Source organism: Carcharodon carcharias, chromosome 9 (genome assembly GCF_017639515.1).
Source record: "Carcharodon carcharias isolate sCarCar2 chromosome 9, sCarCar2.pri, whole genome shotgun sequence".
In the NCBI taxonomy this organism is placed as follows: domain Eukaryota; kingdom Metazoa; phylum Chordata; class Chondrichthyes; order Lamniformes; family Lamnidae; genus Carcharodon; species Carcharodon carcharias.
The window spans coordinates 125,994,760-126,012,190 of record NC_054475.1 but is presented as its reverse complement, the minus strand read 5'-3'; the positions used below and the strand labels follow the sequence as shown (position 1 = coordinate 126,012,190).

Below are 17,431 nucleotides of genomic sequence, written 5' to 3'. Positions count from 1 at the left end.
TGATGCTACCGTCAAAAACAGTTCCTCTGACATGTCCTCCTTCTTCCTTAACCGAGGTTTTCCACCCACAGTTGTTGACAGGGCCCTCAACTGTGTCCGGCCCATCTCCCGTGCATCCGCCCTCGTGCCTTCTCCTCCCTCCCAGAAACGTGATAGGGTCCCCTTTGTCCTCACTTATCACCCCACCAGCCTCCGTATTCAAAGGATCATCCTCTGCCATTTCTGCCACCACCAAACACATTTTCCCTTCACCCCCCCCCGGCGGCATTCCATAGGGATCGTTCCCTCCGGGACACCCTGGTCCACTCCTCCATCACCCCCTACACCTCAACCCCTACCTATGGCACCTCCCCATGCCCACGCAAAAGATGCAACACCTGCCCCTTCACTTCCTCTCTCCTCACCGTCCAAGGACCCAAACACTCCTTTCAAGTGAAGCAGCATTTCACTTGCATTTCCCCCAACTTAGTCTACTGCATTCGTTGCTCCCAATGCGGTCTCCTCTACATTGGAGAGACCAACCGTAAACTGGGCGACCACTTTGCAGAACACCTTCGGTCTGTCCGCAAGAAAGACCCAAACCTCCCTGTCGCTTGCCATTTTAACACTCCACCCTGCTCTCTTGCCCACGTGTCTGTCCTTGGCTTGCTGCATTGTTCCAGTGAAGCCCAACGCAAACTGGAGGAACAGCGCCTCATCTTCCAACTAGGCACTTTACAGCCTTCCGAACTGAATATTGAATTCAATAATTTTAGATTTTGAACTCCCTCCTCCATCCCCACCCCCTTTCCGTTTCTTCCCCCTTCCTTTTGTTTTTTCCAATAATTTATATAGATTTTTCTTTTCCCACCTATTTCCATTATTTTTAAATCTTGTATGTCCTGCTAGTCTTTCCACCCCACCCCCACTAGAGCTGTACCTTGAGTGCCCTGCCATCCATTCTTAATTAGCACATTCGTTTAAATAATATCACCACCTTCAACACCTCTTTGTTCCTTTGTCTGTGACATCTTTTGATTATCTACTCCTATCACTGCTTGCTTATCCCTACAACCACCCCCCCCCACCTTAAAGCAGTTTATATTTCACCCCTCTCTTAATATTCACTCAGTTCTGTTGAAGGGTCATGAGGACTTGAAACGTCAACTCTTTTCTTCTCTGCCGATGCTGCCAGACCTGCTGAGTTTTTCCAGGTATTTCTGTTTTTGTTTTCCACTCCTTTCATGTCCAGTTAGTATGTGAGCTTGGACAGTTCAGTACTGGGTATCCTGGCAGCAGTCATAATGCCATCATTCTGTTGCAGTCTGCATTCGAGCCACCATGACAAAGCAAAGGATGGCTACTGAGTGTCGAGGGCCAGCTGCTCCACATGTGTGCAGCAAGAATACAATGAAAGCCATACTGCCACATGAAATGTGATTGGATACCATGGTCTACTCTGAAACAATGCTTCAGCTGTGCAGAAACCTTGCAGTACATGGCAGAGTGGATGTCAAGATTTATTATGGTCCAAGAATGCAATGCAATCTTGCCACCATGATGGGACAGCCCTTGCAGCCAACTATATGACAAGCAGCTGAAGTGCAGAAGCATATGTTGGAGGAGGAAGGGAGGAAGCAACCAAGACTGCCCCTTTCTGGGCATTGTGCCTATGAAGAGCTCATCCCAGGGTGATACCAGGAACCATGACCCCCAATCCCTACTCCCCAACAGTCTCATACCTTACCTTCCCCCTCTTGGATCACAGCATCTGCTTTACCACAATGCTCAATAAAAGTACCACAATTAAATTATTCCAGACCAAATTGATGAATGAAATCCTTGTGGATTCCTTTATGGTTTGTCTTCCATGTACCTTTGCCTTGTATGGTTCTGTTATGCAGTAATACTCCAGTGACTGTTGCATGGCTGGTGGAAGGCTGCTACCTTTCAGTGGAAGAGACTGCAGATGGCCTTGGAGAGTGATCCCATGTGGCCCTGGGCCTAGAAGGCATGGTTGCTGATTGCTAGCATCCAAGCATAAATAGTGCAGTCTTGGCTGGCTGGTTGACAGGTAACAGCAGCGGTACTGGTGGACATGGGGAGATGAATCTGTCCTCCTGCGAGAGCACAGCAATTTGTTCTCCATGGAGCCGCAATTCCCCTACGGTAGCACCTCAACATTCCTAGTGGTCTGAGTGTAGATTTCTGGACTGCTGTGCTACCCTACAAGCCCTTTTGCACACTGTAATCAACAACCATGAGGTCAGCATTCAGAGATTGCATGACAGAAATATGATCTTGCTCTTCAGCAGTCAGACACTTGGTGGCTGCTGCTAGTGCTTTAACAAAAGCTGCAATATCACCTATTGGGTGCTGCATCATGATTGCATTTGCATGAGTGTGAATGGAGTTGGCCACCACTGTAATGCTTGAAAGGATGGGCTTCAAGTTTTGTCTGTGTGCGAAGTTGGTCCCAGATTCTACCATGCTGCTTGATATTGAGTTAATGGCTGGGTTCTCAATGCACTGAGTATTTTTTTTTGGGTTGCCCCATCAAAGTGTTCATTTGAGTCCTCTGCAGCAGAACTCGCTATGCTCTCTGAGCTGATGCCTGCGCTATCCTTGTTCCCTGTCCTTGCTGGAGGCCACTCATGCCAGGTGTCTGCGCATGTGCTGATCCCAGTTTTATACTATCTGCTAAATTGTGCTCAGTGTCAGTATTTGAGCTGGTGGCTGCAAGTGGGAATGTGTTCATCATGACTGTCTGTGTTTTTCCACCAATGTTTGGCCAGGTTGCAGTTTTTTGGTACCTGAAAGGACAAAGGCACAAGGGTAAGATTGTATGCAGGTGATGGGCATTAACTAGGGATTCACTTGTGCCCTTATAAACAGACACAAACTGAAACTGTGATTATGGGGTTAGAATTTGCTTGTCATGTAAGTGTGTGAAGATTGGCTTTCTGGAGTATAGTGTGTAGTTGTAGGTGTTATCATTAGACCCCTTTTTTGAACACTGCAATTTTCCAGTCCTCTGGCACAACCTATCTAAGGATCTTTATCTGTATCTAAGGAAGATATGGTCAGTACCTCTGCAGTTTTCACTCTTATTTCCCTCAGCATCCAAGGCTGCATCACACCCAGTCCTGGTGAATTATCAACATTAAGTGCACCCAACCTTCCTAGTTACTCCTCTATCAATTTTTTGTCCATCTAGAATCTGAATTGCCTCCTGTTTCCTTTCCTTTGGTACAGACGGATGCAGAGTTATTTAATATCTCAACCATGCCCTCTGTCTCCATGCATGGGTCTCCTTTTTGCCCCCTAATCTGCTCCACTCCTCTTACTGCAATTTTACTATTTGTTTGCATTTAAAAGGGTACTATTTTATGTTAGCTACCAGACTCCCCTCAAACCCTTTACCCTTGTTGTTTCCTTTCACTTTCTCTCTGAACTTGCTACATTGAGCCTTGTCCCCACTTGCTTCATCAACTTGTTATTTGTGATATACACCAGCACTCTTGTTCCATTTCCTGCTTCATCCTACTCCCTGTGCTGGATTTCTCCCCGCCCTGAAGAGGGAATCAGGAGGCGGTTCAATTCCAGGTCACAAGCCCACCTCTGTCACCAGTCTACTGGGAGCAGAATTTTGAGGATTAAGACCTTAATTGGCTTGGAATCAGTCTGCTGTCCATTGAGGCAGGAATAGCGGTGGACCGACTCCAGAGTGGGCAGTTTAAAAGACTCGCCTCCGTTCCGCAGGAAAATCTGGCCCTGTTGAGTATGTGCGTAATGAAGTACTTTTTGAGGTGTAGTCACTATTGTAATGTAGGAAACTAATATAGGTAGGTTTTAAGAAACATCTTAGAGGAGAGAGAGGAAAAGAAACATAGAAATTAGCAGCAGGATTAGGCCATTCGGCCCTTCAAGCTTGCTCTGTCATTCAGTATGATCGTGGCTGATCCTCTATCTCAGCACCATATTCCCACTTTCTCTCCATACCCCTTGAGACCCCTAATATCCAAAAATTTAACAATTTCTTTTTTGAACATACTCAGTGACCTAGCCTCCACAGCCTTCTGTGGTAGAGAACCTGACAGGTTGACCACCCTCTGAGAGAAGACATTTTTCTTCATCTCAGCCCTAAATGGCCTGCCCCTTATCTTGAGACTGTGACCCCTGGTTCTAGACTCCCCAGCCAGGGGAAACTTGCTCCCTGTATCTAGTCTGCCTAGCCCTGTTAGAATTTTATACGTTTCAATCAGATCCTCTTTCATTCTTCTAAACTCTAGTGAATACAGGCCCAGACGAGCCAATCCCTCCTTATACGACAGTCCTGCTATCCCCTGTATCAGCCTAGTAGGGATGTTTAGGGAGGCATAGCCATCAATGAAGAAGTGACTAAAGTAAAGGGTGGCCAGAATTGGAGGATCGCAGATATCTTGGAAGGTTTAGAGGGAGTTGATAAAGACAGAACTTTTCCAGTGGTTGAAGAGTCAATAGTTAGGCACAGGTTTAAGGTGATTGGCAAAAGAATCAGAGGCAACATGAGGAATAACTTAAAAAAACATTTTTAAAAATTCATTCACAGGATATGGGCTTTGCTGACCGGGCCAGCATTTATTGCCCATTCCTAGTTGCCCTTGAGAGGGTGGTGGTGAGCTGTTGCCTTGAACCACTACAGCCTATGTGGTGTAGGTATACCCACAGTGCTGTTAGGAAGGGAGTTTCAGGATTTTGACCCAGCGGCAGTGAAGGAACGGCGATATATTTCCAAGTCAGGATGGTGAGTGGCTTGGACGGGAACTTCTAGGCGGTGGTGTTCTCATCTATCTGCTGCCCTTGTCCTTCTTGATGGTAGCGGCCTTGGTGAATTCCTGCAGTACATCTTGTAAATTGTACACACTGCTGCTACTGTGCATTGGTGGTGGAGGGAGTGAATGTTTGTGGATATGGTGCCAATCAAGCAGGCTGCTTTCTCCTGGATGCTGTCAAGCTTCATGCGTTCTGGGATCTGCAGTCATCCAGGCAAGTGGGGAGTATTCTATCACACCCCTGACTTGCGCCTTGTAGATGATGGACTGGCGTTAGGGAGCCAGGAGGTGAGCTACTCATCACACGATTCCTAGCCTGTGAACTGCTCTTGTAGCCACAATATTTTATATGCTAGCCCAGTTCAGTTTCTGGTCAATGGTAACCCCCAGGATGTTGGTAGTGGGGGATTCAGTGATGGAAATGCCATTGAACATCAAGGGCCAATGGTTGGATTCTCTCTTGTTGGAGATGGTCATTGCCCACCACTTGTGTGGCGCAAATGCTGCTTGCCACTTGTCAACCCAAGCCTGGATATTGTCCAGGTCTTGCTGCATTTGGACATGAACTGCTTCAGTATCGAAGCTGTCGTGCATGGTGCTGAACATTGTGCAATCATCAGCGAACATCCCCACTTCTGGCTTTACGATAGAAGGAAGGTCATTGGTGAAGTAGCGGAAGATGTGGTTGGGCCTTTTATGCAAAGAATGATTAGGATTTGGAATGATAGGGTGGTGGTTACAGATTCTAATGCACCCTTCAAAAGGGAATTGGGTAACAACATTTAAGGAGAAAAAAATTTGCAGGGAAATGGGGAAATTCGATGGCACTTTAGAATAGGTGTCAGTATTGTGGGACTAGTTGGATTGCGCTTTGAAAGCGCCGGTATAGACTCGATGGCCATTTGGCTTCCTCCTGTGCCATACTCTTTGATGATTGGAAAATCTTGAAGCTCACTTTCTCCATTGTTGTGCCATTCATTCTTCAAAGTTTCCCAGATTAAAGTCACTTTCTGCCTTCCTGGACTAAACACCTCCCCTTTTAAGAGATGCTGCTAGATTTAAGTGGTGCTAACTGCTCACAATATTGGCTCCCTGTTGACATGTCCAGCCAATCAAAAGTGTGGTTAACACTTAAATCATTGAAATGAGCCGGCAGCATGACACTGCCATGCTTCCTCTATTGCAATCAATGGGTGTGGATCAATCACTCTATTCAGTACTGACATCTATTCTAAAGTGCCATCGAATTTAGCCCTCTAAGTGTTAGCTGTGGCCCTTTGTCACAGGTAGCATGTATATCAGTACTGTACACTCTCAAAGTCCATGGCCAGTATTTTTTGTATGGAAAGTGGTGTGCATTTTCTTACTCTTGGAATGTATATTCCAATTAAATAATTCAGCAAGCTTTTGAGTGTTTAAAATGAAGAATGTTGTCTATTCTCACCGACTTACCCCGAATTAACACAATATCACACACTTGGTCTCATGAATGCGCATGTGCACACGCGCAGTTTTACAGATTACAGTTAATTCAGTCTCTGATTTACAATTTTCACTCTCCCATGTGGTAAGCCTGTGGTTCCTTGAATGGATTTGATGATTTAAAGTTGAAGCGAGGTACTTGTAAAGCTAAGGGTTTACAGGAGGCTGTGAGGTTTTTTGTAGTCAAATATCTGGGAGGTTGGGTCTTAGGTAAACTTTGAAATTGGAGTAGGTTTGGCACTTTGGCTGCTTGATGACTTGCAGCTAGTTTCAGACTCTGGTTCTCAGACTGGTTGACAATGGATATTTCTGATGAATTTGTTAGATCTTGGGATAATTGGGGTGCAGTCCCTGAAACTAGTTTTGATTATATGTCTACTGGGTTAGCACTTCAGAGGCCCACCCAGCCTAGTTTGGATGGGGAGGCTATCGTGATACAGTGGAAATTTGATAGTGGCCATTGAGTTTCGATTTTTCCTTTTTTCCAATATGAAACACGGAGATGGGCTGTCTCGAAACTCTGAGATAAAAACAAAAAACTGCGGATGCTGTTGTCTTTAGGTGTTGGCCCATCCTTAAACAATGATGTGTGAATTCCACAAATGGCTGAGGTATCCTCACTTATGTTCATTTTAATTAGATATTTGCTGGGAACTTGATACTGTCTGTGGTCAAATTGCCAAAAGTCATGAGATTTATGGCAGCCATCTTAACAACTTGTTTGTGTCTAATTTTTAAAAGTATTGACTGAAAGTTCATAAGGTTATATGCCTACACTAGGCGTGACAACATTCTTACCTCTGAAAGCTCAGAGCTTAAACCTTACTCCTAGAATAGAATGCACAATCTAAGCATGCACATCAGTACAGTGCTGAAGGAGTACCTCAGACCTTTTTAATGAGATGTTGAGCGGAGGTCCAGTTTTCCTCCTCAGTTGAATGTAAAGAATCCCATTGCACTATTTGAAGAATAGGTTGAGACTTCTGCCAGTGACCTGGCCAACATTTATCCCTCAACTGACACCACCAAAAACAAACTAACTAGCCATTCATTTCATTGTGTTTTTTTAAGTATCTTGCTGCTTGCATTTTCTTTCAGAACATGAGTGGTCAATATTCAGAAAATAAATTTTGTCCGTAAGGTTATTTTGAGGCGGTTGCACTCTGTGGCACTGGGTAGCTTTATTCTGAATCTAATTGTGCTATTACTGATCAAAGAGTGCTTGCTGGTGGCAATGACAAGTGTCCAGTGCCTCAGAATTGGCATCTTTTCACCTCAATTAAGACAAAAAACCCTTTTGAAATAAAATGTTCTAAACATTTGGGCACAAGTGTGAATATATATGAACAAATTTGTTGATTTAAATGGCATTCCTACATTAAAGGTGGTATTTAAACATGAGTTATTAATGTTATTTGAAGATGAGCGAGTAAGGAAGTTTCCTGGTAAGTTTGACCATACCAAAACCTGATTAAATTATAATTGTTCTCATTTGCTATTTGTAGGATTTGCTATTTGTTGGATTTGCATTTTGCAAATTGGTTGTACTTACTATACTCGCTAGAGTTTGAAAGGATGAGAGGGGATCTAATTGAGGTACGTAAGATGCTCAAGGGGATAGACAAAGTAGACGTGGAGCGGCTGTTTCCCCTTGTGGGGCTTTCTAGAACGAGAGGCCATAGTTTTAGGCTAAGGGGCAGTAAATCAGAGATGAGAGAAATTACTTTTCTCAAAGGATCTACCTCAGAGTGCAATGGATGCTGGGATGCTGAATAAACTTAAGGAGGAGGTAAACAGATTTTTAATTAGTAATGGGTTGAAAGGTTATGGGGAGAGGGTGGGAAATTGGATTTGAGGCCAGAATGAGATCAGCCATGATCGTATTGAATGGCGGGGTATGCTCAAGGGGCTGAATTGCCTGCACCTGCTCCTAGTTCTAAGTTCTTATGTTCTTAAAATATACCCATTTCTGTGACACATTTGCTATGGGTTTCTACCGTTATGAGTTTTATCAGGATCAGGTTAGAATGATGATCAGTGAAGCAGAAATCACAAGGAAATTTTTTTTTTCCCCGTTCATGGGATGTGGGTGTCACTGGCCCGGCCGGCATTTATTACTGTATATATCATTGCTATTAGTGCGTCCTTGTGTGTAAATTAAATTAACTGTTATTTCCCTATATCACAACAGTAACTACACTTCAAAAGTACCCAATTGGCTGTAAAGAGCTTTGACATACCCTGAGATCATGAATGATGCTATCTAAATGCAAGTCATTTCACCTTTTTGAAACACATTTCACTTAAATTATTAATTATTGTGATTTGTGAAATAAAAGTTGTCTTGTTTCAACTTAGTACCAAAATTATCGTCAGGTGTTTGTAAGCAGAATTGTTTCACAGCTCTACTTTTTCATCAAACCTGGCAAATTGTTCATTTGTGAAGGGGAAAATTTCAAATTCCCCGCACTCCTGTCAAGTTTTATGCTGGCCAAACATAACATAGATGGTATCAGGGTAAAGGTGTGCATAATCAGAGAGCATTACCTGATTTGTTCCAAAAACTCAAAGAAGCCAGTGTTATCATTTTAACACTTTATGTGTTTTATGCAAATAATTTTGTTTTGAAACCTATTAATCAGTGTTCAGAAATGTAATACTTGATTCAAGTTATGTTTTATCCTTTAACAGAATTTTATTTAATTGAAATCATGAAAACTTCCATTTCTTGTGCATTTAAAGTAGCACTAAAATATTTGATGCCTCTTTTTCTAAACATTACGTGGTCAGCCATTTAAAGCCAGGTGTACAAATACCTTGACTGTTGTTATCTATCTCTTTAGTGCAACCCCATAGTAATTTTATTTTGGATAAAAGAAAGCAAAAATTCATGAATTAATGGTTTGCTTCTTTGGAAAATGCCCATGTAGATTCCTTTCACTTAAAAAGCTTTATTGTGGAAAAAAGTAGTGTAAAGTCTTTCTAATTTAAGAAAGATGGGTAAAAGTTGAACAATCAAAATTACACCAGATATATCTGCTGGTTTCTTCAGCCCAGTCATTGCACATGTTGATTAAATCAGTTTTGGTAAACTAAGTGGTAGCAGAACAAACCATGTTTTATCCAGGAGCTGTTTCAATTTTAATTCCTGTCTCCTAATTATAACCACTTTTATGCTAGTGCTGCTTCAGTTTGGATTCTTGGAGACTGAGTTCTGTGAGCCACTTCCTGATCCGCGAGCTGCTAAGTCCTTATTCCATTGGCATACCCATTGACCGTGAGCCTACTAGTTGGGAGCTAGATTTGATAGTTGTTCAAGACATTCCCTGTTAGGATATTGCTGAAAGTGCAAGTTAATAATTTATGTGGAACTGTATTAAGTATTATGGTTGGACTAAAATACAGCTTTTTTTGAAATTTTAAAGCTTTCTAATTCCTGTTTGTACTTGCAGAGATGTGACTGATTTGCATCTTAGTGGTATACATTATTAATGGTAGACTCTGGTTCATTTTTAATAGCATAAATTTAGTGATATTGCTTCATACATCTTAATTATTTTAAGAATGAAGTTGTCAACCTAAAATAGTTCATGATTCAACAGAGATATCTCAGTGAGGAAGAAGGATTCTAGGAAGGGGATAAAAGAACCATGGTTAACCAAGGAAGTTAAGGATAGTATCAAAATGAAAGAGAAAACATACAATGTGACAAAGATTAGTGGCAAGCCAGAGGATTGGGAAAGTTTTGAAAACCAGCAAAAGATGACCAAAATAATAATAGAGGGAGAAAATAAACTTTTGAGGGTAAACTAGCAAGTAATATAAAAATGGATGGTAAGAGCTTCTTTAAATATATAAAAAGGAAGAGAGAGAGGCCAAAGTGAACAGAGGCTCCTTTGAGAATGAGGTTGGGGAAATAATAATGGGGAACCAGGAAATGGCAGAGGAGTTGAATAAATACTTTGCATCAGTCTTCTTGGTAGAAGACACGAATAGCATTTCAAAAATACTAAATAACCAAGGGGCAAAAGGGGGAGAGGAAATAAATACAATAACTATCACTAGAGAAAAAGTACTCATGAAGCTAATGGGGCTAAAGTCCGATAAATCCCCTGGAACTGATGGGTTGCATCTCAAGATATTAGGGGAAGTAGCTACAGAGATAGCAGATGCACTGGTAATAACGTCCCAAAGGTTTGGAAAAGTGCCAATGTAACACCCTTTTTCAAAAAGGGGGGCGATAAAAAACATGTAACTTTGGCCAGTTATCTTACACTTTAACATTTTCCCAATGATGGATGTTATTATAAAGGATGTAATAGCAGAGTATTTAGAAATGCATAATCCAATCAAGCAGAGTCAGCATGGCTTTCTGAAGGGGAAATCATGCCTAGCAAATTTATTAGAACTTTTTGAGGAGGTAACAAGCAGGACAGATAAAGGGGAACCAGTAGATGTAATATATTTGGATTCCCAAAAGCTGTTTGATAAGGTGCCGCACATAAGGCTACTTAATGAGATAAGAGCCCATGGTGTTAGGGTAATATATTAGCATGGATAGAGGATTGGCTAACTAATAAAAGACAGAATTGGGATGTGGGGGGCATTTTCAGGATGGCAACCTGTAACTAGTGGAGTGCCAAGGGATCAGTGCTGGGGCTACAATTATTTACAATATATATTAATGATTTGGATGAGGGACTTGAACGTACTATTGCCAAGTTTGCAGAAGACACAAACATAGGTGGGACGGCAAATGGTGAGGATGACACAAGGAGCCTATAGAAGGATATAGACAGGTTAAGTGGGCAGAAACTTGGCAGATGGAATATAATATGGGAAAATGTGAGGTTAAGCACTTTGGGTGGAAGAATAGAGGAGCTGAATACTATTTAAATGAAGAAAGACTGCAGAAAGCTGCAGCACAGAGGAATTTGGGGGTCCTCATGCATGAAACACAAAAAGTTAACATACAAGTTCAGCAGGCAATAGAGAAGGCAAATGGAATGTTGGTCTTTATTTCAAAGGGAATGTCATATTGCTAAAGCTATACAAGGCACTAGTTAGACCACACCTAGAATATTGTGAACAGTTTTGGTCCCCTTATCTAAGGAAAGATATACTGGCACTGGAGGCAGTCCAAAGAAAGTTCACTAGAATGATCCTGGGTATGGAGGGATTTTCTTTGAGGAGTGGTTGAGTAGGTTGGGCCTGTACTCATTGAAGTTTAGAAGAATGAGAGGTAACCTTATTGAAACATATAAGATTCTTTGGGGGCTTGACAGGGTAGATGCTGAGACATTGTTTCCCCTTGTGGGAGAGTCTAGGACCAGAGGGCATAATCTCAGAGTGAGGGGTTGCTCATTTAAGACAGAGATAAGGAGGAAATTCTTCTGAGGGTAGTGAATCTGTGGAATTCTTTACTGCAGAGGGCTAAAGAGGCTTGGTTGTTAAGTGTATTCAAGGCTGAGACCGATTTTTAATCAGTAAAGGAATCGGGGGTTATGGAGAAAAGGCAGGAAGTTGAGCTGAGGATTATCAGGTCAGCCATGATCTCATTGAATGGTGGAGCAGACTCAATGGGCTGAATGGCCTACTTCTGCTCCTACGTCTTACGGTCTAACTCCATTTGCTCGTTGAGTGCAATGTGATGCGTTTTACCTTGGCTCTAAATGGAAGATGCATTTAAAGGGAAGCTAGATCAGCATATGAGGGAGAAAGGAATAGAACGATATGTTGATACGCTGAGGATGGGCAGTGGCACAAGTGGAGCATAAATGCCAACATAGATCTTTTGGGCCGAATGGCCTATTTCTATGCTGTGAATTTCAATATAAGAAAGATAAATTACCTGTGCATCAGATCAGAAAACAGATTATAAATTAGGATTTGTATCCAACAGAAATATCCCAGAATTGTTTTTTTTGCATTATAGATCCTTGTGACTGAAACACTGTTAATAACTGTGCATGTGTGCTTCAGGCTTGTAGTGGGTTGCAGTGTGGGTGTTTTGGCATTTTGATCAGAATGGTGCGTCTTTATTTCCACATTTGAGTCATGAATCCTTCTTTCCTGGATCAACTCCCAGTTTGTTCAATTTAATTTGTTATGTGCAAGGCATTTAGTGCATAGTGTACACCATTATATAACAGAATCTTGTTTGTGTTGATGTGGTATGCAAATTTGTTTCTGTTTGAATGGTTCTGCATTCATGTTCCCTGTGACACAGATTTAGAAAAGGCAAAGAAAGTTACTGTACAGGAGTAAAGTACTTTAGTAAAGTACAAGACAAATTGAAATAAATTGTATCAGTTTGCAGAACTTTTTTAAGCTCAGGAATACATAACTGGCCTAACAAATTAATTCCTTATGCATATATTAAGTTGATTGCAAGTATGCAGCACAAGAGCAGTTTATTGCATCAGTCCAAGTGGCTAATTCGTATGTAAAACATTTTCCTACTATTTCACCCTTGTGATTGTTGAAAAAAGAGACGTGAAGTTCGGAGTCTACCTGCCAGCCAATCAGCACACTCTTCACATACTGGTATTCTTGTGAAGTGTCCTGATGAGTGCAAGATGAAAAGGTTTGACGTGTCTCCTTTCCTTTCAGCAATAATTCATCCTTTTGAACTATTTTCTTATTGTTTTTTACTGTTTCTGGTTGACTTCCTTTACTGCTACATTTTGCAATATTTAGGTTTAAGGTACAATTATAGCAGAGGGATAATACTTTGTGCTTTGTATTACATGGTCTCACAACCTTGTCCTTGAAAGCACTTTCCCCAGATTTACTGTAAGCAGTTGCATGAGTGATAAGCGATCACGAGTTTTAGAGCACCTTTGCAGTTGTGCGCCTGCGATACTCTTGCCTGTGTCCTGTTGGCATTTGATCTTTCCTTGGATAGACAAGATTAACTTGACTTTGCTTTTGAGGGTTGGATGCAGGGGCCACAATTTGGACACGGCCCCTCTGTGTTAGTAAGGGCTGGCACCTTTACAAAGCTGTGCAAGCTTGTTACCACACCATCTCCAGTCCAATTTTGTCCCTCTTCCTTCCATCTTGCTGGGCACCTGTGAGGATCCAGTACCATTACTTGTATGTAAGCCTTGGCAGTAAAAATTGCATTATTTGACCATGGAGGGCATCAGAATGGCCTTGAGCAAAACCTGATCTTGTCATCATCTCATGTTAGATGCATACTGTCCATGAGATGATTCAGTGGATTGTGATCAGAAGCAGCAATGCTCAGTGATTTGTCGTCTCCTCTCATCTGACAATACTGAGACCAATTTTGGTTTTGCAGGCTTATTTTTGAGTTTTTCTGCACTTCCTTTTCCTGTATATCTTATGGTTCCATGGTGCCACTAAAAATGTTCGCTTTCAGTCTGTTCCTTATATTAACAAAAGGAAAAATATTAATGAAATCAGTCAGCCTATTTGCCTGATTGCTGAGAGATTATTTTTGCTGTAACACAATACTTGGTTGCCTCTTGCTTTTTAATTATATAGCCTTATTTTTAAACTTTGCATCTTCAGGATGAAGGAAGATTCAAGGAGATTGCAATCACGCATCATGTGAAAGAAGGCTGTGAGAAGGCTGATCCCACGCAATTTGAATTGCTAAAGGTCCTTGGTCAGGGATCTTTTGGAAAGGTAAGTGTTTTTGCAGTTTTGGTTATAGCAGATTGTTGAGAGAAACTTGACTAGAGTTTAAACAGGCAGGAATTCAAGTGAATTTGTCCATGTGATCCTTTTTCACTAAGTTTACAGAGGCATTTTTTTTAAGTGTGAACTTATTACAAAGGATCACATTTTCTGTTGATCCAGCTTTCACTGTTACGTGAACATTCTCTTTTACTGTAAGTCATAAGCTGGAATGGTTTATCCGGTGCACGCCTGATTTCCAACTGCTGTGGTTACCTTTGCCTATAATTAGTTGTATGTCAAAAATATCTTGTCATGTAACAGTAAAACAGGACCAGTTAATGGTTCATGCACAGTCTGTGACATTGGAAAAGAATGGGTAAGTGTGTCTCCTTGTGTGGAGTTAAAGGCCACAGATCAGAAAATTTCATCCCTGGTCTGGTCAATTTCAGTCAAGGATGCTGGGGCAGAGAGAAGGCTCCATAATTGGTCTCTGTTCCTAGGCTGGTGAAGACAGAAATTAATGAGGGTTTCCATTCTGATAGATAGACAATGACACCTACTGGAAATGTATATGTGTGGACATTGGATGAAAAAGGGATTGGAATCAGGGGACACGGTGTTCATGATCAAGTAGCTCATAGACATCTAATGTCCAAGCCTGTTCACGATGACCCGCCACTTAGGAACGAACTGTGCAGAAAGCAAGTATCCAGAAGTTTAATTGTGTACACAATTTAAATAATATATGCATGCTTTGAAATTTGCAGATCAACCTTAGTATTTCCAGTCAAAATGTGCCTATGCTGACCAATCTCAAAAAAATCTGACACCATTCCATTTTTTTCCCCTCTCACCAGTTTCCTCCCCACCCTTCTTTTTCTGAGGGTTTTATTCCTTACTGGGATGCGATTCTATGAACATTAGTTTCCATCTGACGCCTGGCCTAGATGACGATAATTCATATACAAACCTTGGTACCCATCTCAGTCAAACATGACCTTGATGTCTGTCCATCTGCAGTGATTGTGGGATTGTCATTAGGATGAGGAGCTTTGACTGACTCGCCCATCCCATCTGAAATGCCTCAACTGCCTCCCCACCTGACATCCACTAACACTAAGACTAGGGACTGATGTTAGTAAATCTCAGCTATACACTTGATAAACTTGTTTTGCAGAACCTCTGTCAGCTTTTTTAATTTGTAGCTGTTCGTACTGTAGCTGTTAAATCCATAATGCTGTTTGAATATTTTCTGAAATCAATAATTTTTTCTTTGTGATTATAAATAGTAATTAACATTCCACTGAGCTTGGCTGATTTCTCAGCTTTAAAATTTTGACTAAATTTGCATTACTCTGATTTAATCGAAAATTTATGAGCAATTGACAAATTCTGATTACACCTTTTTGAGGCTGCAATTAACTATATTTGAGTAAATTTGTAGATCACATTCTTTGGCATGTGAATGCTTCAAATCTTAAAGTTAGAGTTCACTGCAGCAGTGTTGTAAACAAATTAATTGTATAATAAATTTAGTGATGCAATTATGTGCGGTGTTTTTGATTAATATTCAAACATGATAAGTATACTGGTTGTATTTATGGGCAGTGATGAGCTTCAATAGTAAAAAAAAAATGCCCTGAAGAAAACCCATGGAATACTAGCATATAGACATTTAATACATCCATCTGAAAATTTTATTGATGCTCTGTCAATTGAGGTATTACCCCTCTTGAATATATGGATTACTGTTTCTGTTGAATGTAGTGAAGGGGATTTCAGATGAACACATGAGCATTTGTTTGCTTCTATTCGAGGAGGCAATTTTAGGGCCCTCACCCGAGTTTTGCCAAACCTCAGGACCTTCCCACCTCTCTCTCTCTCTCTCACACTCTCTCTCTCACACTCTCTCTCTCACACTCTCTCTCTCACACTCTCTCTCTCATACTCTCTCTCTCACACTCTCTCTCTCACACTCTCTCTCTCACACTCTCTCTCTCACACTCTCTCTCTCACACTCTCTCTCTCACACTCTCTCTCTCTCACACTCTCTCTCACACTCTCTCTCTCTCTCTCTCTCACACACACTCACTCTCACACTCTCTCTCTCTCACACGCACTCTCTCTCTCACACTCTCTCTCTCACACTCTCTCACACTCTCTCACTCGCTCTCACTCGCTCTCACTCGCTCTCTCGCACTCTCTCGCACTCTCTCGCACTCTCTCGCACTCTCTCGCACTCTCGCACTCTCACGCCCACTCACGCCCACTCACGCCCACTCACGCCCACTCACGCCCACTCACGCCCACTCACGCCCACTCACGCCCACTCACACCCACTCACACCCACTCACACACTCTCGCTCTCTGTCTTCTCTCTTCTTCCCCCCGCCCCCACCAAAGCTATCAAAACCCAGGATTACCCACAAATAAACCTGAACCCCATTTCTCCACTCTAGTACTACTAATTGACATAACCTCCAATTCAGGTATTTGCATATCCTCCTTTTGAGTATACATATATATTGGAATATTATAAAGACTATTTATTTACATTTTTCAGAGAATAATGTCAAAGCACCAGTACAAATCTCAGAATGCACTTAAATAAGACTGGAGTCTGACTTACTTACTGTAAATCAGTGGCTCTGATTTATCCTTATGCCTAGCATAAATACCCCTATTATCAACAAAAAATCTTCTAACTCACTATGATCATTACCAAGCTGGAGCTAATGTAGCCTTTCACAGAACACTCTTGTTAAAATGTTTCACTGACTGCTCGATCTCTGATTGATCAGCATCATTACTTGAATTAATGACTACATGCATCACCAGAGAGGTTTTTCTTTTCATTCCTGAGCTGAGTGAGGCAAGAAGCTGTACTGACAAATATCCTCAATCCCAGGCTGAAATCTGCCCTGAGATGTTAAGTGCCGCCTGGCTGTAAAGATTCCAAAACCAGTACCATGAAAACAGTGGAACAGGAACAGATGGATCTTGTCTCATTTCCGTAGGACATTTACAACCCAAGTGTTTTTACACAGAATATTGCACTGGCAATGCTGTGACAAGTGCCACAAGCTTCATGCACCTAGTGGGAAGACCCAAGTAAATTTGCCAAATAGACGCAAAACATGGGAATATAGGAAGTGGAGTAGGCCACTTGGCTCGTCAAGCCTGATCCTCCATTCAAACAGATCATGCTAATCATCTACCTCTACACCATTTTCCCCACTATGCCCATATCCCTTAATGTCATTAGTATCCTGAAATCTATAGATTTCTGTCTTGAACATGCTTAATGATTGAGCTTCTACAGCCCTCAGTGGGGGCGGGGTAGAGAATCCCAAAGATTCCCCACCCTCTGAAGAAATCCCTTCTCAACTTGGTCTTAAGTTCCTGCCCCTTATTCTGAATGTCCCCTGGCTCTAGACTCACCAGCCAAGGGAAACTTCCGATCCACATTTACTGTCGTGCCTTGTAAAATTTTTGTAAGTTTCAGT

At 41.7% G+C, this 17,431-nt stretch overlaps 1 protein-coding gene across 5 annotated transcripts in view; it reads left to right on the top strand.

The window, feature by feature from the left end:
• Positions 1-17,431, top strand: part of LOC121282113 (ribosomal protein S6 kinase alpha-6) — a 168,430-nt gene that overhangs the window by 66,543 nt on the left and 84,456 nt on the right. For all 5 annotated transcript variants that reach the window (XM_041195595.1, XM_041195596.1, XM_041195594.1 and 2 more), the window contains one exon: positions 13,815-13,931. In XM_041195595.1, the coding sequence (XP_041051529.1) occupies positions 13,815-13,931 (117 nt within the window). The remainder of the gene's footprint in view (positions 1-13,814; positions 13,932-17,431) is intronic.